Source organism: Argiope bruennichi, chromosome 4 (assembly GCF_947563725.1).
Source record: "Argiope bruennichi chromosome 4, qqArgBrue1.1, whole genome shotgun sequence".
In the NCBI taxonomy this organism is placed as follows: Eukaryota; Metazoa; Arthropoda; class Arachnida; order Araneae; family Araneidae; genus Argiope; species Argiope bruennichi.
In genome coordinates, this window is record NC_079154.1 from 14,686,302 (window position 1) to 14,710,122 (window position 23,821).

General features: G+C 28.1%; 1 protein-coding gene across 1 annotated transcript in view; it reads right to left on the minus strand.

Moving 5' to 3' along the window:
- Positions 1–5,062: 5,062 nt before the first annotated feature.
- Positions 5,063–23,821, minus strand: part of LOC129967124 (receptor-type tyrosine-protein phosphatase N2-like) — a 595,790-nt gene continuing 577,031 nt past the window's right edge. Inside the window, exons 23-26 of the mRNA XM_056081809.1 lie at positions 15,009–15,062; positions 11,282–11,346; positions 10,041–10,114; positions 5,063–6,189 (exon numbers count right to left, since the gene is read on the minus strand). Coding sequence (XP_055937784.1) covers positions 6,118–6,189; positions 10,041–10,114; positions 11,282–11,346; positions 15,009–15,062 — 265 coding nt within the window. The 3' untranslated portion in view covers positions 5,063–6,117. The remainder of the gene's footprint in view (positions 6,190–10,040; positions 10,115–11,281; positions 11,347–15,008; positions 15,063–23,821) is intronic.

A 23,821-nucleotide genomic window follows, 5' to 3' on the forward strand; every position in this document is an offset into this window, starting at 1 on the left:
ACCTAATAGTGCTGTGTTGTGCAAAATATTTACAGATCTATGTGCTTTTATAAAACTAAAGCTAAAAAGTGCTCCAGTGCTGAAAGTGCATAGTGCAAAATCTGCATGTTCACAATTTATTTTGCCAAAATTTACAGTTTTAGATTTTCTGGTCCAACTGTGCGTCATAGCATGTTATGTATATCTTTACATAAACATTTTTGTTTGAGTGCAATAAACTATATGGTTCAGGTACTACGAGTTTCATATATAATTTAAGCATCTTAAATGAAAGAGAATATAATAAAAACCGAATAAATCTTTTTGAATGAATATTTTATAATCAGTTAGAAAATTATGTATATATTAAAAACTTTATTGATTTAAATCAATATTCTGAAGTTAAAAAATATGCATTAACATTTTAGTTTTGAAATGAAATGAAAATCCGTCAACTTTGATCTACGTTATTATTCAATGGTTTTATAAAGAAAGTATTAACATTTAGGTTCATGAAAGCATTATTTCATCGTTATATTTTCATAGGTAAGTGTAAGTTTCTATTAATCTTTAGTTCAGTAATATTAACTTCCCATTTTAATGCAACATTAGGGCTATTTTGGGACGGTCCTCGTAATTTTAAACCATTATCAGATGACGAGGACAACATCTGAGCTATCACCTCCTCTCCGAGCTTCCATACTACACCACACCAGCGGGAGGACATTGAGCCCCGATGGACTTAACGTGCACTAACACCGCTTACACGACGGCTCTTCGGTGGAATCGAGTCTCGAACCTGTAGCCCTCCGGTTCCGAAGACAAGACCTTGCCACCTGGCCACCGCGACGTAGTTTGTTGTAAGCGTATAACTTTAAAAGATAATTTACATCTGCAGCTCACAAAATTTCATATAACTAAATTTATTACTGCAATTTTAATTGTTTCTCATTAAACAAGAACTACTGGGAGGAAACAAACATTACTAAATATAAATAAAGTAACTGTGTAATTCTTGGGCGCTGTTCTTGTTATTTGTGCGTAATGATCTGTAGCATTCACAAACATTGCCTGATATCTATATAAATATTAACTATATACATTAATGCTCAACAACCTCTAAATTAGGAGTTAAGTATATATATATATACACATAATAGAGGAAGTTTGCTTGGCGCATGTATCAGTAATTTCACTTTATGTACATTAGTAAGTTTATAAATATTATTTACAGCAAGTGTTATTTACAGCATAAGTACTCATGTACCCACTCTTGTAGGAAAATTAAGAAATGGGATTAATCATATTTACACATGTTAACCAGAAGATCATGCAATCTCATATCATGGGTATTTTAAAAATAAAAATGGGTACAAAATAATCAAATCAGCTGCTAATAATCAAAATAAGCTGCGTTGTAGTTAATTAAGTAGTATATTTTCCTTGCCAAATTTTTATTGTATTTAATGTCTCATTTTGAAAATATAAGAGGGATATTTTTCGCAAGATGTCGTTATATTGTATCCTAGTTAAATGAGAATGGCATTTGATCCGACACATGCCTAACCACTTTTTTTCCAAAATTATTAAGAAATATATAATAATGACTTAAAAAATAGTTTTAAACATTAATCGTACAACAAATAAATCAACAAAATTTAACATACTGTAACCTGAACAAATCTTATGAACATAACTATTAGTGGATTCGATATGTTATAAAGCGTTCCTCAGTTTATGGCTTTTGGTATGTAGAAATATTTTGTTGTTTAAATTCTGCTTATTATAAATTTAAAAAAAAATATTTTGCACTTATTTAAATAAAATTTTTTGTATATTTTAATTGGGATAAGCCATGGATAAACATTGTTATTTACATATATAATCATTTGAAAACGCGGGAATCAAAAAAATTAATGGTAAACAATAATTGTTGATAATGATAATAAAATAAAATAAATTTAAGTTGACTATTGTGAACTTAACAGGCATTTATTTATTTTCTTCTTATTGAAATTATTTTGATACGAACATTTTTTTCTTAAGTATTTTTTCTAAAATTCAATTTTACATTTTCTTTTTTTTGAGTTTGCGATTTCATGAAGGTTTTGATACATTCAAGATCAATGGAAACTATGACTCGCAATTCAAAAACTTGTTTGATAATTCCTGTTTTTACTGTTATAACATTAATAGATATAGTTGCGAATTCATATTAATTTATTAATATCAATTAGTATCCATATGGCTAATCAAAAACATATATTCTTTAATTTAAAGCCATAATATTATTTAGAAATAAGCCTGAAATATTTAGATTTTTATAAGAAAAAAAAAACAGAATGTCAAAAAAATAATAATAATAATAATTTCAAAAAAAAAATTATTCAAAAAAATATGCCTAGTATAAATTACATGAATGACATCATATGCTTCTGGTTGTTTTATTAAATATTGCGTATTGAATTATGACATAAATTATAGTATATGATTCTTGAAAAGATATGTCTTCGCTATGTACATGATTGCGCGATTATTTTCTTAATTATTGAGACTTACTACATTATAATTTTGATAACATCCTAATTAAATAAATTGTGCAGCTACGGAATCAATAAATCGACGCTAATTTGTTTATTTACAAGAAGATAAACTATTACTATATCATTTATTTACAAGAAGATATACTACTACTGTTTATTTACAAAAAGATAAGCTGCTACTAAATTGTTTATTTACAAGAAAACAAACTTATAATAATTTACTTATTTACAAGATATTTATAACTCTAAATCTACTAAAAAATTTTTTAGCACCTATATTGAAAGAGTGCCACTTGAGGATCTCTGTACCAACGAGTAAAGTTTGGTCACTTTACCGCTTAGTTTAAATAGCTGCTCTATTACTCGCTGATCTGATAAGATATTCCAAGTTGCAAATTTTCTTATCAGCGAGTTAATAAAGAATTCTTAGATCACATTTGCGCTTATAACTTGAGGGACGATTTGAGACAAGTCTCTGGTAATACGAAATGACAGTATCTATTTACAACAGCTGTTTAGGACACAACACACACTGTAACATAAATTTACGGAAAATACATATGAACTGCCTTTACTCACGAACTGCATTAATAGATGAAAGTCCAAGATAAGATGCTCCTTAGATTTCAGAGTAAAGTCAAGAACATTCATTTTAGCACCTTTTGGGGCCCTCAAAACTGAAGCTTGAGGAGATATGTTAATCCCATTATAGAGCATTGCTCCCGAGTGCGATAAATGTGCAAATAATACTTATAAAAACTCAACAGAGGAATCAAAATTGTTAAAGTGCAATATATTTACAGTGCTTTTATTGAGTAAACTTGAGAGATTGTTTTCCTCCCAGTAGCTCTATAAACATAATTTAAATTGTAAGAAAATGGGTGGATTTAAATTTTCCAAATAATTTAAATACGAATGAGCGGAAAATTTTGGACATGAATTAAGGATTGAAGGATTTCTTTAAAAAAAAATAATAGCATTAATATACTTTTGCCAAATAAAAAAATATCTAGAAATTTCCTCATATATAAATTAATATAAATAGCAAACTAATTTGAAAACTCACGAAAAATAAATACAACTATTAAATAAGTGTTATTAAGTAATACCAAATTTTTCAGCTACATATTTCTTTCTTTTTCTGCAATGATATTCTACTCATTAAAATTTTACAAGGTGTTTCTTGATGCCAGTACTTAGAATCGATTTCCAGCGAAATCTGGTCTTCTGTGTGTGGAGTCCTTTATAAATAATTATTTTTTAAGTCAATACACAATTTTTAATTTGGTTACATTAACTAATTTGGGACGGGCCTCGAAGTTTTTAACCAAGTTCAGATAGCGTGAGTAATATCTGAATAGGCAACCTCAACCCTTATTCCCATATCACACCAAATAGATTCATTACCTAAGTCAATTTACAATTTTATAGCTTTGGTTTAGTTTAATTTTAGAGTGGTTATATTAGCACTTCATTGAAAACACCCATAGGATTATTTTGGAGTTGATTTCGGAGTTTTGAATCCCAATCAGATGACGAAGATGACATTTGAAGGAACCTCACCACACCACACCAAAGGGATTCGTTATCTAAATTAATATACTATTTTCCATTTTTGCTTTAATTTAATTTTTTTGGTTGGTTATAATGGCACAGTTTGAAAAAAAGCCAGAGGGTTATTCTGGAGATTCGTAATTTTGTAAAGACAAACCACTCTCCTAATCTCCATTCCCCACCAATAGAATTCATTTTCTAAATAAGTATACAATTTTCTATTTTGTTTTATTTTAATTTATTTTGCATATATTAATGTCCGTTTGAAAGCAACTCTAAATTAATTTAGATTGGACCTTATATTTTGAACCCAACTTATTTTGAGGATCATAACTTAGTTGATATATTTCTAAAAATTTCCGCACCACACCAATAGGGAGGACCACATAACTAAAAGACCAGACCATAGCCATAGTGCACATGGGTTTTTAATTTCAGCTAGAAAAATAAGCATGTTATTAATATTGTATGGTTTAAAATTAAATATGTCTTTATTTTTTCTATGTAATATTTTTTTGGATAAGAGTATTTTTCTAAGATTTTACTTGATTTGATGTCTATTTCCTGCATATTTATAGAGAATGTGGTGATTCACAGTTTTCTTAAACCATTTTTTTACAATTATCTGAGCTTATTTATATTTATAACGTAGACCAAGCAGAACCAGATATTTCAATTTCAATTTAATTTCTGCTTTCTTGTGTAGTTAGTCTATACTTTGCTTTTCTTTCTTCTTAAATTTTGAATAAAAATATTTAATTATTATTTTTACTTCTTTTAGTTGCATTCCGAAGTGTCAACATCTTGCTTAAAAATTAATTTTGATTTTATCTGTAAGGAAAATGATATTTCGGATACTTACAGAAAAGATAAGAATTTTGTTTAGCGTCTTTCATCAGTTTTAAAAATTTAATTTTGATGATTTTTTACGAAATATCGTTTTCTGAAATTTATTATAAAATTAAAAGTATCAAAGAGGCCTTTAACTCTTATCAAGTAACTCTTACTATTTATATAATAAAGAAAAAAAGATATCAACAAATGCAAGGTGCATTACATAAATATTGATAATACACATAGAGAATATCTTAGGCTTATCAGCAAAATAACGTTAGATATAGATAGATATTGTGTATAGATTATTCTACTTAGAACATTAAATTCCATTCTAGCTTTGAAGGAATAACAACATGGGGATAGAGAGAATAATCACGAAGCAAAAACATACTCACATTGACATAAGAGTTCCTTAACAGATAATACATAGCCAACAGAAGAGTGAAAGCAACCAAGCAAAATTTTATATTTTGATACATTTTCAAGTATTGCCATATTTTTCATCACTTTAATAGATTTCAAAATTCAAATAGGTTTTTTATAAGATTCAAATTGTTGCTAATATTAACAAATTATGGGTTTAATAGCATCAGCAATTGTCATGGCATGAGTTTCTTTAATTTTTTGAGATATTTTAATTTCCTTATTACAATTATGCTTATCTTTTAGTCATTTTACAGTCTTTAAATTTAATCCTGGAGGAATTGCACTCAACTGCGTGATATCTGTGAAATTATAATTGTTCTATAAGAAGGGCGAATAATTTAAAAAGGAACAAACAAATAAATAAATATGACAACCTGCACATAAAAACATAGCGTAAAATGAAACTTTTTGAATAATGCATAAAAAAAACACACATTTCAAAATAACGATCATTTTTTAATGCTGCCTACATTTGATGAAAATCGATGTTGAAGAAAAAGTACTAAATACGTTTATGCAAAACAACTCAGACTAATTGTTGTTGACTAATATATTTCCTGCTAAGGAACAATATACTAAATAGTAAAATAATAATAAAGATTTCACAAACACACAGCTCATATACAGTTTTACAAAGGTTACTTGCTTGCTGTATATGGGAGGAGTGGAGGGTCTGTTCACAAGTGTAATCGTACAGGTTATAGAGTTTTGGAACGAACAGTCACTGTTTGTCATCTCATCAGGCTGCATTAGAAGGTTTTGATCGATCGAATCGGAGTTACTGGGATAGAGCTTTCAAGATGGCATGAACTTCTTCAGCGATGGCCATTAATACAAACTCGAACTGAGCCTAGAAAAGTGGAAACAATTAAGTTTATTGGGAAATATTTGCTTAAAAAGTTGACTAAATATAATTTCAAATTACTGTAGAAAGAAAGGAAAACATATAATTGGAATTCTTCAATTCTGTATAACACAAACTGAATACAAAATGACTTTCATAGAATTTAATTTAACGCTTAAATGGGGAGTGTGGTATCTCAGACCGCTAAGGATGGACTTTCGGTCACCCCTATTCCATTTTTTGCTCAATCGAATTGATTGACCTGTTAGCTTGTTGTTTGGTGAAGAACTTTAAATTTTTTACTGCACTTAAAACTTTTAAAAACTGCAAACCTTCACTGCTCTTTAACTTTTTCAACCGGTTTCAGCGGAAGCTTTTAAAAATATTTAAGCTTTTTCTTTGCCCGATGTCTGTGAGACCGCACCCCCTTTAAGTGACAAAGCTAAGCAGATGGCTCTAAAACTTGGTCCTCGAAATATCATTCAACCTACTGATATCCTTATGAAGCAGAGCACCAGAGACATTTAAATGAAACAGGAAGGGATTTTAGTGATGAGGATAATTATAAATAATTTTTTGATGAAAGTTTGCATTCGACTGATTCTGATATGTATGTTCAAATATAATTCATTTTTCTAATGATTATGTATTTTGAAAAATTTCTAAATTATACTAATATACCAAGCGAAATATCTACAGAATTTATAGGCTGATTTTTATACTATTACCTACATGTTTAAAATTCCCTTGAAAATCAAGATACGAATATTCACAAGTTTCTGCATAGAAATGATGACGATAAACAAGCAGTTTCAACGATTCAAAATTTTTCTAAGTTGTTTCAAAGAACCAAAACTTTTCTAAGCAGTCTCTAAGGTTTGCTTCTCAGGATTGAAATAATAAAACATACAACATTTCTGTCAAAAAAAAGTTCAGGAATGAAATATATTTATAAAGCAAGCAATGCTTGCTAATATTTTTTGTCAACGATTCCTGTAAAAATTGGTAGCTAGTCATTCACTAATTGCTTATTAAATATACCAGAAATCATAATAGTAAAAAAAATATTGTACAGTGCGGGTGAAATTAAGCATAAATGAGTAAGCTTTTGCGATAATATCAGAAGCAGATTTAAGCAGAAAGAAATTATATTTAATCCCTGCATTTGTGTACCCAAAATTTCGCTTAGAAACTTTCTAAGAAGGATAGCATCTATATGATGATATCACTGAAACCAGACATCTATGCTGTGGCCATTTCATAATGGATAGAGCATAAATGTCTTATTTAGATGTAACATCAGGATTTTTTCAAGATATAGTCATCCACCAGGTTCATCAGTCCTATTTCTCTAGCAGTGTTTCAAGGTGACTTTGGAGGCAGTAACTTTTCCTTTCTTTACAGTGGAATATAAAGATCATAATGCAGAAAGTCTCTAATTATGCATGTTCGGCAAATTGTTTGATGACAAGAGTAGATTTAATCTCTGTATTCTTATCACTAAAATTTTACTTGGAAAAGTTTCTAATGAGAGCAAGATCTGAAAGACAACTTCATCAAAACAGAAACACATTCAAAATGGACACAGCGCAAATGTTCTGTTTAGGTGAAGCATCAGGATATTCATCAAATATTCAACAGGTGCATGAATTCTAAGAATTCAGTTGTATTTCAGTATATTTGTTGTCGAGGTCTTGCAGTCAAAAATTTTTGCTACTCAACGATGCTTGCATTTTTCACTTCGATATTTTAAGGCCATAAAATTGAGTAACTCTTATACATACTGTAGGCCTTATTTGATGTATCGAACGGGTAGAGATTATGTATTCTCCATGAAGTTTATAGGAAAGAGATTTGAATTCTTTTCTCATCATTTGGAATAAGAACGTTTCGGATGCTATAATATAAACTGTTACTTAAATTTGACAAGCATTATCAATATTAAAACTCGCCGGAATCAGTTTGAATACGAGCACAAATCATTCATATTCTATGTCAGTCAATATTATTCCAAGTGTATTGATTTATAACTGATAGAAATGGATGTGTACAAAATCAGGGATTTTTTTTCACTTAAACTTTAAATAAGCAATTTTATGATTAATACTAAATTATTTGTTATTGTCACAAGTCCTTTCATCAGCAATATACTCATTACAAAAAAAATGTATTTTATGAGAAAATAAGCATGGTAAACCGAGTAATCGATTTTTTTTATTCCTTTCATACAATTAATTTAAATTAAATCTTTTGAATTAAATAGAAAATTTTGTTTATTTCTGCTTTTATAGTAAAGATTCAGGTAAAAAATTTGTTTTATACAACTTTATTTTCAGATTTTGTTAGGCGCATCAATCACGCTTTATTCATTGATATTTAAGCAAGGACAAAATTTTAAAGTTATTAGATAAAACTTGACAATAACTTTAGTTGAAAAATTATATAGAAAAGAATTAAAAAACAAAGAGAAAGACAGAAAAAAAAGAATAAATATAAAAAAGTAATTTAATAAATTCACGCAAAGAATTAAAAAAAAAAGCAATAAGCAGAAATATATCAAGAATTCAAATTAGAAATATAATAGCCATGATTATTTTTACTACAATACATTCATTTGTAAACTCAATAACTATTTAATAACAAATATTAAAAAAATTAAATTATTCAGCAGAAAATATCAAGTATCAAGACAATATTTAAAAATATTAGAAGTAAAGCAAAATAGCTGAAGTGTTTATAGAGGATATGGACGAACTCTAGTAACAATAACGCAGTGGCTCATGCATAACAAAACATCAGCGAGTTCAATTTTCATTGAACATAGAATCGAATTCCACTGAATTCAATTGAATATATTCGTCTATCTCGGATCGTTATTATTATATGTTGTACTTATGGAAAGATATAAATGATAACCATGACATGCCAATATTTCACTGGCTGCTATGCATCAGGCCCACAGGTAGTTTATTTCCTGCAAAATGGGTCCTATATAATGAACTCATGCAGCAGACCTTAGAGGGACCCTTTAGACGGAAAGAGACCGTTTACTGGTTTAATATTAGCAAGTATTAGAAGAGTAGGGGCCCCGCTATTTGATACAGTATCATCTAGATATTCAAGGTGGCCTCTTCCCTTCCATTCAAATGGAGAAATGGGTGAATATAATTTTTTTTAGGATCCTTTAGCAAATAATGCCAATAATTTGATAGAGAAAAAATAAGAAAAAAATTAAAGAAATATATTTATAATATAACGTCATCTGTAGGATAAAGGAGCAATCAGCATTGATATTAATGGGTTTGTTTCACTATCTAAACCAGTTGAATAAGAAATATCATGTTCTTTGGAAAAAACTGCATTTGATGCCAATTGATAAGCAGTGAATAGGACTTTCAATGATTCTATCAGATGATTCGTTCTGGTTTGTCTTATTTCCCTAGCATAAAGAATTCACATGAACAATTTCCAGGAATAGTCAAAACGGCTATTTCAAAAGGCTTGATCATAACCAGCAATAACTAAATATACCTACCTCAAAATTAAGTTTTTACAGCAAAATTCATTGCAGGTTTGCTATGTTTCTGGCATTAGGAATTATGATTCTAATTTCACTGAGATATGTTCATGTTGTTATTAACTATAATTCTTCATACTCGAATTGTGATTTAAAAAATATCTTTGAAATCTATTTCATTTGATTAAAGATTTAATTTTTTTCTTAATAAGCATAATATAATACTCTTGAAATCAATCTTTAGATTCTCTAGATTCATGTTCCATGATTAAGAGTTATTTCTAAATGTATCTGTAACAATTGAGTTGTTAAAACTGAAAAAAAGAAAAATCCTAATTACCTTCGTTTTCACCATCCCAGCACGCTGATCTCGTACGTGCTCCAAGGTAGCAGCAATATCGATTTCTTTGGCACCTGAGAATAGGAGTAAACAAAAGTTTCAGAAATTACAAAGTTATTTTCTGTGCTGAAATTTTTTAGTTCAGAACAGGAATCTACCAAGGATTCAAACTATTATATTTCACATTCTTAATTATAACAGCTATCGACTGTACATTTTTATTACTTAAAAATGTTTCTCGTTATTAGTAAAAATATTTACCATTTTTTTTAAAAAAATGTTTTTATGTTTTTCTAAATAAAATATTCTTCTCTAGATAAGGTTCTTTTTGGTATTTACGGGTACACACATACCCACCTATATTTATAAAATTACCATTAAATACATCGGGAAAAGTTTATTTTAATACATATGTCCAGTTACAAAAATCAGTCTATGTAAACTAACTAGTATATTTTTTTCTGTAAATAATGTTTGAGCCTGGATCAACTCAATTAACTGTTATCTGATTAATAATTGAAAACGGTTTCAAGGGATAAGAGCATGAAAAGATATATGAAATCTTAACGATAAAATTGTTTGCTTATTTTTTTAATTATGTGAAAGCAAAGTTTGTCGTGGAGAATGAAATTTCTTTCTACTTTTTGAAAATTTAAATATTTGTAAAATAAATAAATGTGTTTTTACGTTGATTAAAACATACTTCGTAAATATTAGTAAAATTATAAATAAAAAAGTGAAAAATTATGTAATAAAAGGAATTTTGATTTCCCTTTTTATTTATACTTATAACTATTATTATTGAAAAAAAAGTCACATTAAAAAATTAGTAAAAGTAACCTAAAAGTAACTTTAGTTCTTTCAACAATGTCCTTCTCTTTTTCAAAATTACCATTATTTCTTTGCGAAATAGTTCAGAAAAAAATTGAAGTAATAATTAATCAGGATTTCAAAGTTAAATTGAAATTCTTTTGTAACAATAACATTTATCATTTAATCTCTTTCTTTAGAAAAGTGTGCTTTAATGACCATAGCTCACGTTTAAAACTTTAAAATACCACTTAAAAATTTAGAAATTCATTAATAAATATGATATGTATTTTAATTCGAAGCGAAAATAATATAAAATATTCATAGGAACAATTTTGAGATATAAAATCTTAGTGAAAACGATATTTCCATATTGTAAATTATACCTAATTAATAAAAAGTTCTTATAAATTGAAAAAAAGTATTTTTACCTTTAGCCATCCGGTTGAGAACCATATCGATCAAACAGTAAGTTCCAGTTCGGCCAATACCATCGCTGAAAGGATATAAAAGAGGGCGAAATGATGAATTTACACGTTGATAATGTCTTGAATTTGAAAAGTTACTTACTTTTTCATCAACTATTAAAGTTAACTAACTAAATTATTAGTAGGAAAGAAAAAAACAATAAATTCCTATTAGCTTGTTGATGTTAATGGTAATGCTGCCATCTATTTAGCCATATTCAAGTCAAAGATACTTGGAAATTTGAATCCTCATTATGTTACAAAAATTTGTTAAAATAATGATAATAATTTTCAAAAACAAAAACAGACTAATTTTTATACTACCCAATTCAAAATAATATAGATACTTTTTTATACAAATTAGCAGTTCTATAATCGTGTCTATAATTCATGAATAACAGATTTCAGTAATGTAAAAATTTGCTTATTTAGGTCAAGGAAAGATTTCAAAGTAAATTGTATCTTGATAATTAAATAAACTAAAGAATGAAAATTCTTTAATTAAAATGAATAAAACTGAATTAAACACGAAAATTTATGTTAATGAAGTGTTCTTTTAGTCGAAAGGTGGCATTAATAAGTGGCATGCATTTTATCAGCAAAAGTAAATTTTAAGAAAAATAGGAACATTTATGTTTATAATAATTGCGCTGTTAAGAGACAAGGTATCTTATTAATTAAATAAGTATCACATTAAAGATGCTTTCTGAAATATGGAAAAATCTAAGATAATGCTATTAATTTAATAAATGATTACCATCTATGGATTGTAGATGACTTTAATCATGATAAAGATACATAATTTAATATCAAACGGGTAAAGAGTAGTCTGGCTTTTTATGATGTAATCACATACATGCCTCCAATTTTAAATCGTACATCTTTATTGTAGTAACAAATTCTATCATAAAAAATCTGTATATTCACTGAATTTAAAATTTATGTTTTCTAAATCTATTTTAGAAGCTATCAAAAACAAAAAGTATAGTTAATATATTTACTCTATACGGAATACAATATTATACTGCGAAATGTAAATCAATATAATTCAATCAATGTAAATCAATATAATCAATATAAATCAATATATTCATTCATCTTTTCTTTATAATCCGATAAAGATTGAAAATTATATTGTCTGCTTATATTGAACATTGCATTGTTACTGTCCAGTGAGATACTAATCCAACTAAATCAATGAAATCATTTTAAAATCAAAGTAATTTAATTTGTTGATTTGAAATTGCAGAATTACGCATTTTTATTTTAAAAACTCTTATCTATGATTATCTTTTCATTCAAACAGTAATATTTGAATAATCTTATTGTTAATATTATCTTCAGTCTCTTATAAAATTCTGATTTAGAGAGTTCTTAACTTTCTAAGCGCATTTCTAACCTGAAGCCTAATGCTGCGTAATTTGCCTAAAATAAACTTCAAAAGACCGTTGCTTTTGTAACCACTAATTCCCACCCATTGAAAGCCTTAAATACACAAGTGACTTCATTATCAGGACTCGAAGTTTCTATTTCTTCCCTTCCAACTTTGGAGCACACAATGAGTGTTTAATTAATCAAGCAACAGGGTCTTCCATTCCAAAGCAAACAAGTGTGAAGTGGAAACACGCACAACAAGTGTGTTTAAATGGCTCGCGTTATCATTCCGCCGAGGCAACAGGCAATAAATAACCCTCTTTGGAGGTAGGGAGGAAGCTGCCTGTAATGGGACCGAGTCATCCTTTCCTTCTCCACTTATTGACTGGCTGTTAGACTGATCAATATTGCCGCAAAGGAGTCGACTGCCTCTTCATAAAACGATGAATTGTGTCTGTGCTCGATGCAGGGCCTTTTATTTTAGAAACGCTTCTCACGTTTCTCCTTCATCAAGGAGATGTGACAACTTCTTTGTACGGTTGGTTATTGCAACACTAAAAAAAATGAATTATTATTTTCGACACAGTAATTAATTGTTTGAGCTGTTTTAGATTCCATGTTACTTAAAATGTTTTCAGGTTTGTGAGTTTTGTAAAAAGGAAGTTAAAAATTACGTTCAATAGTTTAGATTTTCTTCTTCATTAAAAAGATAAATATTTAAGATGCAGGATTTGAAAAATTTAGAACAAAAAAAATTTCATCTTCTTTCCTCAAGTGCCTAAACATGACTTATTTTTTATGTTGGTATTTAAATAAGAATAATAGATATTTATTTTAATAGTTTCTAACAAATATCCAGATGAAAATTTTCTTTAAAATACAAAGATTAACCCTTTGCGGTCGTATTAAATTTGGATGTAGGTGTCGTGCTAGTCGAAATTAATTTCCGCTGAACGAGCAATAATACACAGTAAGCAAGATGATAAAATTATTTCATTCTTTTGAATTTATTTGAAAGAATTTATTCATTCTTTCGTGAACTCGATAGTCAGAGCGGCTCTGTTAATATTAAGTTTCGTTATTACGAAGTGTTAGAAGCCCCATTTTGGTTCATGAATAAGTTACTTAGACGTTTCTGTTTTTTTTTATAGAAAGTGTAAACTGATATATCCTAAATGGACATTAAGATACAACGAATACAACATAAGATTAGTACGTTTCTTTGCTGTGGTGCCTGACAGCAGACATACGGTAAAAATGCTTTGGTGGACTGAGAGTAGACATAAGACCGCAAAAGATTAAACTTTATAATAAAGGGACATGATTTATTCATTTTAAAGTTTACTTTGTATAACTGAATATTGTTTAAATCGAAAAAATATCGATTTAAAGTGTCAAATCTGTCATTTTCTTAATTCTTACTATAAGTTCACATTCTCCCTATATCCCTATATATATAGAGGTGTATAATGTTTACTTACCTTCACAATTATATGCTTTCTGAAACTCCTACATCATCTCAAAGAAATAATGGTTCAGAAATAATTTAATCCATATTTATATTATTTAATTAATAACGCATTTACGATAATTCAGCTTTATAGCTATGTTTTAGATAGTTATAATCCTTAAATGGAGGAAATAGCATAATTATAATTTCAAAGGCATATTCTGTGAAATTTTAGGGCTTTAATTTTATATATACTTTGAAATCGAGCTTATAAATGTTACACAATTGGTAGTCATAATAATTAATTATAATGATTTAAATATATTTTTATTGAATTGAAATAATTAATTACAAAAATAAATTATTGGATAAGCAAATTCCAAATATTATATGATTATTTAGATGACTAGATGCAAAGATATACCTGCTAAATAGTTATTAGACAAGCATTGCGTACCTAATTAAATCATATGTTAATGCATTTCCTAGAACAGCATTTAGCAGGTGGGAATTTGTTAATAATGAAGTAACTCTTATATTATTTGTGATTGAAGTATCATACAAATTAAATAATGAATTAATCGGATTTGACTCAGACTGAGAGAGTGAAGCAAAAAGTTATATCTATTAAATTATGAAAGTTTTACTGCAAAATTTCCTTAAATAAATGGAATTAAATGATGCAACTTTCTTCTCTAATATTTCTTTGCAATGGATAATATATATTTTTTGTCCACCAAAATGTCACTAGTTTTTGATATTAAAAAACACCAATAGAAGTAATATTTATTAACTAAAATATGATACGAAACAACAATATAACAGCAACAAATTATTTTCCATTGAACACTGAACAAAACAACTCACCTGCAGTGAACAACAATTGGGCAGGACCTTCCTCGGTAGGACTTGTTAACTTTCCTAAACAAAAGACATTCATGCATTTTTAAGATATTATATAAAGTGGAAATAATTTAGGGCATTTTCAATTCAATGTCAATCTTCATTTTAAATTCTTTATATTTTGAAGAAATATTCAAATACAATTTATTTTGGTAGGCAGATTTTGAACTGACAATATTAAGCATAGTTTTGATAATTTAGACTTCAGTTTTAAAAAGGATCGAGGAGATTTATTAAATATAACCAAAATAAAACAGTTATTTAAATTTCTGTAAATCTTAAAATCACACTGATTTTCCTTACTGCCAAAATAACTATTCTTGCATTTAAACTATATAATACTATATCACAAAATTTTATGCCATACAAATTAAAGAGCAATAATGATGTTCAAAAAATGATTATTGTAATGATTTTTTATTATTGTAAAAGAAAACAGTTTACAACATTTTGATTAAGTAGTTATTAGACCTTCAAAATAAGAAAATATGATTTTAAAGCGCTAAATTATAGTTTATATTGTCTGGAGATTTGTCTTAATAATTTTATTTTGTTATAGAGTATATGAATTATTCAAAGATAAATGGAATAATAAACTCTTTTCATATTTTAAACGGCACTCCAAAAATTTTTTTAGCTGAATTTTTAAATTCATTTTAGTTATATAAACATATGATATATTAATTTAATGACAAAAATACTCTATGGTATCTGTAAATAATTCAAACATTTTCCAGATGCTAATTTTTTATGAAGAACTATCTTATTAAAATTTAAGGATCATTTTTTTAATGTAAAGATGCATAAAAACAAGAATTGTTCAACTGACATCAAAATTTGGACCACTGCAAATAAAAAAAAATCTATTTGTATATAAAATAATGAAAACGGCTAATTAAGTGATTTGGAAGAGATAAATATAGTCTCCGAAAAGTGAACATTATTTAAAACGATATTCTAATAATTTTGGAATTGTAATAATTATAAATTTCGATTGTTATATCACATAAAACGAGGCTGATGAAATGGAAACAAAATAAAGTTAGAAAAAAATTTAATAATTTTACCATCGTCAAAAATCTGATGACTTTTTTATAAGTCAAAGAACATTTACTTGCGATGAAGACTGGATAACGTAACTCACTAAAAAAATTCTAGAACATATTATGCGGTGGACATCTTTACATTGGGATTAAAATATTGAAGAAATATCCTATATCTATTTTTTTCTTTTTTAAAATCGATAATTTTAAAAGAAAAAGGAGTCATTTAAGTATGCATCATTTTACATAAATAATTTTAAAATAATTTTTGTTGTCATATATTTCAAAATTTATAGGAAATTCTGTGATTTTCTAAGAACAAATATCTATGAATCCACATTATTTTATAGAATGAAATGTGCCATAGATAAATATTCTGGTGAAAATACATTATTTTAAATTTGTTTGACATCATTTTTATTATTTTAAAATGAAAATATTTTCTCCTTTTACAATTAAATAAGCTGATTAAATGATTAATCAAAATCTTTATTTTTAGAACAACGAAATATAAAAATAAAAATATTACTAAAAACTGGAGAAAAATAAAAATGAAATCAAGTTATTATGTGAGAACATAATTATTTTTTAAATCATTATTTGCCTTAATTAATTTAAGTCATTATCCAGTTTAAACCGGTTTGAAACACTCACGAGACTTCTCTATCGGTCTCTATCTCCCCCCCCCTCTCTCTCTCTGTATATATATATATAAAAAATTGAATTTTCATTTCCAATTTTTCTAGCTGGCAAATAATGTTTTGAACCTCGACCACTTTTGAAATGAAATAACAACTATGATGCCATAGTTCCACGTCAACCTTTTATAAATGTATCTGATGTCAAAGAAGCTGACGTGATATTAAAGTAATACTTTTAAAAGCAGGTCAATCTTTTAAAAACGCATCTGCTTTCAAAGAAGCATAATAATAAAAAATGCAATACTTGTAAAAGCAGGGAAAATATATGGAATTAAAAGATAATGATGAAAATAGCTATTTATGCTTTATTCATTGCCTGCGCAATTTCGTGCTTCAATATTCATTGCCTACGTAATTTCGAGCTTCAACCCCCCCCCCCCCTTAACAAAATAAACATCATGTTCTCACATGATAATAAATCATTTTTAGCAGTTCATACCATTTGTAACAGTTAAATAAATACCTATCATTACTTTCATTTGAAATAAAAATTCAATAAGTAACTAAAATTATTCAGTAGCTATTTTTTTAAAGTGTCATATTAGTTATTGGTTCAGATACCATTTTATAAATTAATTTATTGTAAAAAAATCATGTATTTACGTTTTTCATAGTATTTTCTACCGACGTTCATTATTATTTTAATCTACTTATTATTTTTTTCAGAATAGCATAGAAATTTAAATTATAACAAACGCTTAAAGTCTGAGAAATATGGGCCTTGGTAAAAATCCTTCTATGACTAAATTTGTTTTTGAATTATTTATATCACAGAAATAACATTTTTTATCAAATAAATAAACTTTTAATTCAATTAAATCTTGCTAGGTTTTACTGTACATGTATGATTTATTACAATATAGTTTTCAAATAAAAACTGATATCAAGTGATTTAATAGATACATTTTTCCAATATTATAATGCCATAAATATTTTCGTTTAGACATATTTCAAAACAAATACAAGTGGATGTAAGAGAACAGAATTATAAGGATGTACGAAATGCAGATTGGCAAGTTTCAATCGCAATCAATTCATGTTTAGTGAAGAAGTTCTATTTCGTAAATAATGTTTTAATTCATAACTCGAAATTAACAAAAATACCATATCGTCGAAAAAAATATATTTCATTTTAACAATGCTATTTAAACACTTCAATTATTTACAACGTGTCATTTGGCGTGACTTGGCGAGCATAACTTGGAAGAAGCAGATAAATTGTGCTAATGATGAGTCAAACAATCTTCGTTCTTGCCCTGCAAGCCGTCTGCAATTATGGCGTCAATCGAAATGCACTGTCTATTAGTTGACTGATACAACAGTGCATAGTAAAAATGCACAACGAATCGTTTGAATGAAAAGACTACGTTCTGCATTATTAATAATGCATCGCCGCGGGTGGTTCGGATTGGCGGGGCTGGAAGTCCTTGAGAAATCTTGACGAAGCTTGGTATCAAATTCTCTAGAAGAAAGTGCTACGAGATGTGCTTACATCCATAATACTAGATTGGTATTCTTACCAAAAACCCTTATCTTTGATATTCTTTTAAATAAAAAAAACATACTAAATAAAAAAAAAGAAAGAAAGACAAAGTATTTGGTGGGGTGTGTGATAGAAGATAGGATTGTAAATTCCGGTATTCGATTTAATATATTATAATTGAAATATTTTAACTTGTTAAATACACTTTCTGAAGATAAAAACTATGGTAAAAGAGAGCTTTTACCATAGTACCTTAGGATACATATAACATATGATGGGTACCAATACCTTAGGATACATATGACTTAACAGATACTTTTATTCAAGAATGCATTCATGAATAAAATCGGTTTAGCAATAAGGCCAGCCTGCATTTTCATTCTACTCTTTATGCGCCTTTATTTTTGCTTATTTTTAAATATTTAACACGCTTTTTTAATATTTTACCATGTCTTACAAAATGTATTATCTTTACCATTCATTTATCGAAATGCGTACAAAAGTAAATAATAACAAAGCAATCGAAGTATGAGAAAAATATGCTTTGACAAAAAATTTATGAAAAAAAAATCTTTTAAAAGTATTTATTTCACTCAAATAAATGAACGCATATACATGTACGATCTACTATTATTATATCAATACTAACTGATATCAAGTGATAAGATTATCCAATCAAATATTTAGAAAACGTATTTTTCCTGATTTACAATGCCTTAGAAAGTTTTTGTTTAAGCATATTTCAAAAGAAATACACGAATACAGAACTAAGAAGATATATAAAATACACATTGGGGTCCTGCATGCATAATCAGCTCTTTTTAAGAGTAAACGTTCTATTTCGTAAATTCTGTTTCTAACTCATAAATGGAAATAAACAAAAATATCATATCGATGAAAAACGTTACTCTACTTTAACAATACCGTTTAAATATTTTACTCATTTATTTTGTGTCATGTGGATTGGTTGAGCGGAGCATAACTTGGAAGAATCAGATAAACTGTGCTAATGATGAGCTGATCTTCTCATAATCTAATCATGAGAAGATCTTGAAAGAATCTTCATTCTTGTTCCTGCAATTGTGGTGTAGGTCGAAATGCATTGTCTGTCAGTTGAATGACACAACAGCACATATTTAACAATGCAAAACGAATCCTTTAACTGAACAGACTGCGCTTTGCATTATTAAATATGCACCGTCGCAGGTTGTTCGGAGTGGTAAGGGTTAAAAGTTCTCAAGGAATCTTGACAAAGCTTAGAAACTAATGTCTCTGGAAGGAATTGCTACTAGATATGCGTACATCAGCATTGAAAAGAGGACATTCTTATTACAACTTCTTACCGTAGTTAAAAAAAAATTCAATAAAAAAATGGGATAATAATAAAATAAAAAAATGGGATAAGTCATTTTTGAGTCTATAGGCGGAAACCAAATGGGATTCTAAAGTTAGATTTGTTATATTATAAAATATATTTTAACTATTTAACAAGCTATGCTGAAAACTGTCTTAGTCACATCCGGGGATACTTTTATCTGTGAATGTATTCATAAATAAAATCAGCTTACAAATAAAACTACTTTTCCTTTTCATTACACTCTTTATATGTCTTTATTCTTGCTTATTTTGAAATATTTTATTTATTATAATATCTTCTTAATATTAACACGGCATTCATTTTAGATAAACTGAATCATAATAATTAGAATTTGAATGAACACAGTGCATGAGCAATACATTTATAATTAGTCTTTCTTTTATATTTTGATATATCCATCAATAAAAAATATTGAAGTACAGAAAAATTCAATAATTTTATCAAATACAATAATATAAGAATACAAAACTATACGGATGCATGAACTGCACACTGGTATCTTGCAAACAGAATCAATTCATTTTGAATAAAAATGCTCTATTTCGTAAATACAATTTTTAATTCAGAACTGGGAATAACAAAGACTTCAGAAATCTTACATTGAATGAAAAATATTCATTTGTCTTTAACAATGTTATTTCAACTCTTCGACCATTTACAACTAGTCACTTGATGTGATGAATCGAAGCATACATTGGAAGAAATGGATAAACTGTGCTAATGATGAGTGAAATAATCTTCGTTCTTGTCCAGCAAGCTGTGTATAATCATGGAGTTGGAACTCATTGTCGATCATTTGACTAATACGGCAGTGCAACGGTAACAACGAACAACGAATCATTTAACTACGAGACCACATTGTTCATTATTAACGTTGCACCGCCGTAAGTAGTTTCGTATCCTGGAACTTTGCTGGACGTCCTGAATTGCTGGACGTCCTCGAGGAAGTTTCACAAAGTTTGGTTACTAATGCTTCTGGACGGATGCGCTATAAGTTCTCATACATCAGCAATTCAAGTGTTTCATTCTTGACACAAATCGTTATTGATGTTACTCTTTAAAACAAAATTGTGAAAAAGAGCGAAGTTTGTTTTGATTTTATAGATCATAGGTTATACATATAACCATAATAATATTAAAATTCGATAGATATATTATAATTTGATGTACTTTAACCAATTAAAATTTATAGTGAAAAGTCATGACAATCACATATGCATATTTTGCGCCCATGATACCTAAGAAATGGTTTTTTTTACTATTAATCGTGAATGCATTCTTGAATAAATTAACTTTACTTATAAAAATAGTTTATTTCTCATTCTATGTTTATATACATTTATTTTTACAATCCGGTTAAATGTGGTGGAGGGGCAGGTCGAACAAGAAAAACGCTGGATAGGCTGTAGTTCTACGAACTTATTTCTTTGTCCACCAATACCAGAAGCTAATTTTTTTACACCAAAACTCACTGTTGTAATACGTATTTTCTCAATTCGTTTTGAGTTTTAATCTCTCCATTTATCCTAAGCCATGTAGAATGTGAATTCAGAAGAATCAAACAGTTGCCAGTAATGAGTCGAGTTAAAATAGAAAGCTCTGCACTGGTAGTTTATATACTCATTGTTCGTTTCAAGAACTTATTAGAGAAAAAGTAAATTAAAGGATATGAAATTGTTAACATTTTAACATAAATTCTATAATCTTCACTATGGTACACTTAAAAACACATTAAACACAACTCAAAAACAATTTAAAAATACTGTACATACTGTGACGTTATAAGCAGGATCAGCGGCAACAATTGAAGTCCGTTACTCACGAACGAAACAATAAAAAACGAGCAGAATACTGCTGTTTTCTTGTCATAGCTTGTATTTTTCACACGACACATAGAAGAATCATTGCAGACGTCTGCTTCCAAAACCTTGGCATTGCTGCCAAATGCAAAGTCCTATCTTTCTCATTTAATTACATTAAAAGTAAACTTAGGCTGGATAGTGCGGAAGCTAGGTAGTCGCAAACCGGATACTCTGGAATGTACTGTATTTACTTTTGTACATTTTATTAACTTTAATACAGTTTTACCTCTGCATCAAATTTTAGATAATTCGGTCAATAAGAATAATTAGAGTTTTGGTATCACAACAAATAAGCAATGAATTTATAATTATATTTTTCCTGATACGCGACAAAAAGTGCAATTAGGTATCCGTATCAGAGAACATATAAAATGAATCATGATTTTATCTTCATAAATACTAAAACTATAAAAAAAACACTCATTACACCAAAAACATCAAATACCGATCATTCCTCAATCGATCAATATAAAACAGATGTAAAAAAGAGAATATTTTCGAAGGGGGTAACAAATTCAACTTATAAAAATGGTCAGATGCTAGTCTCAAAAAAATGCACTTGCATAGAATCCATTTTTTGATTCCCTTAAGAAGGATCCTTATCACTTGCAAATAACTGGCAATTCAATCCTGCTACTTTCCCAAACATATTGAATATACTATACAACACTTTCAATTATGAAAATAAATGATATTGAAGGCTTTCGAATTTAAAAAAAGGATATTAGTGCAATATCCAGAAAACTGTTGAAATTTATTATAATGAGAACAGCATTAGTGTACTCGAACAAGCCTAGGCGGTACAAGATATAAATATAATTATTATTTAATTAGCAATCAATTTATGCAATACGTTACTCATCTGAAATGTTTTGTAAAACGAATCCATGCATTTCTAACCCATATGTCTCTTTAGATGTAGTAAACAAGTATTAAATAAAACTAATCCATATTTAAAGCCTAAAATATTTTGAAAGAAACTTTAAGAAAATATTCATTGAAAATTGTACATATAAATCATTGATAGCAGAAAAAAAAAATAGAATTAAGAATTTTATTTGGAATAACTTTATGCTATTTTTACTTTCTAAGGAGGGAGGGGGATACAACCGATCATTTACAGATAAAGTAAATTCTCAGCTCAAACATTTTCACTTTAAAAGTATATAAATATTTTCACTTTAAAAGTATATGAAATCTATAAAGTAAAAATATTTAAATGATTCATTTAAATATCAGTTAGATTTTTTGAAGCTCACAAAGAAATGATATATCTGACTCATGTTATTTATGAATTAATTGATCCATTTTATAAAATAAATCACAAAAAAGGAAAAAGATATATATATTTTTTCATTTATCTAATTTACAGAAGAGTTCAATAAAGACAATATATACCAACTAAACACAAAAAGCTCGAAATCTATCAATGTCTGTAAATATTGTATTGTTTTGCCTTTTTTTCTGATGTAGTTTGTATTTGCTTAAATACTGAAATTTAAATTCCCAACAAAAAGAAGTTCTAAAGATTGTTAAATGGTGATTGTACTGAGTGCAACAATAAATTAATACTTAAATGAATTTTTCATTATTTGTTTCTATTTTTCGGTTCGAACTAAATAGTAGAAGAATTATATTCTCCAAACATCTATACAAATCCTTTCACTGACGTAAATATATCTAAGTATTTGACTTTTATTATTTTTTACGCACTTCAAAATAAGAGATTCTTTACGAATTAAGTCTTTCCTCTTCAAAGTAATTTCTAAATATAACTCCTTTCAGACACTGAATTCTAACATCATATTCGTTCAGTTATTAACAATGTCGAGGCCGATCATTAGAAATACTTTCAGAGAAAACTCCATTGAAAATTTAACATTCCATTCATCTTTAGTTCTTCAAAAGAATCTTAAGCGAGTTACCTTTTTCCTATAAAATAAACTCTTTAACTGTAGTTTATAAAATCTATATAAAAGGCGTAGAGACTTCTTCCTTATGAAGGTCTGCAGAAGCATTGGACAGTCCCCTGTATTCATAACACTTTTAAAAGCATTATCCTTCCAAAAGCGTATCCTTAGGTTGTAGGCGATAATTGGCAGACTTTACCGTCGTCACATAATCCCCCCCCGCGTCACTCTCTCCTTCTCCCCTCCCCCAGATGAAGCAATATTATCTCCATAAAATACTTGGAAAAGTGTTCCGGGGTAATTTTCCCCTCTGAATATTTAAAGTAAACATCACGTGCTCAGGTTCTCTTTCTTCCTCGAATATTTTTATTAAATTTATAAAAGAGTTTTTCCGCCCTTC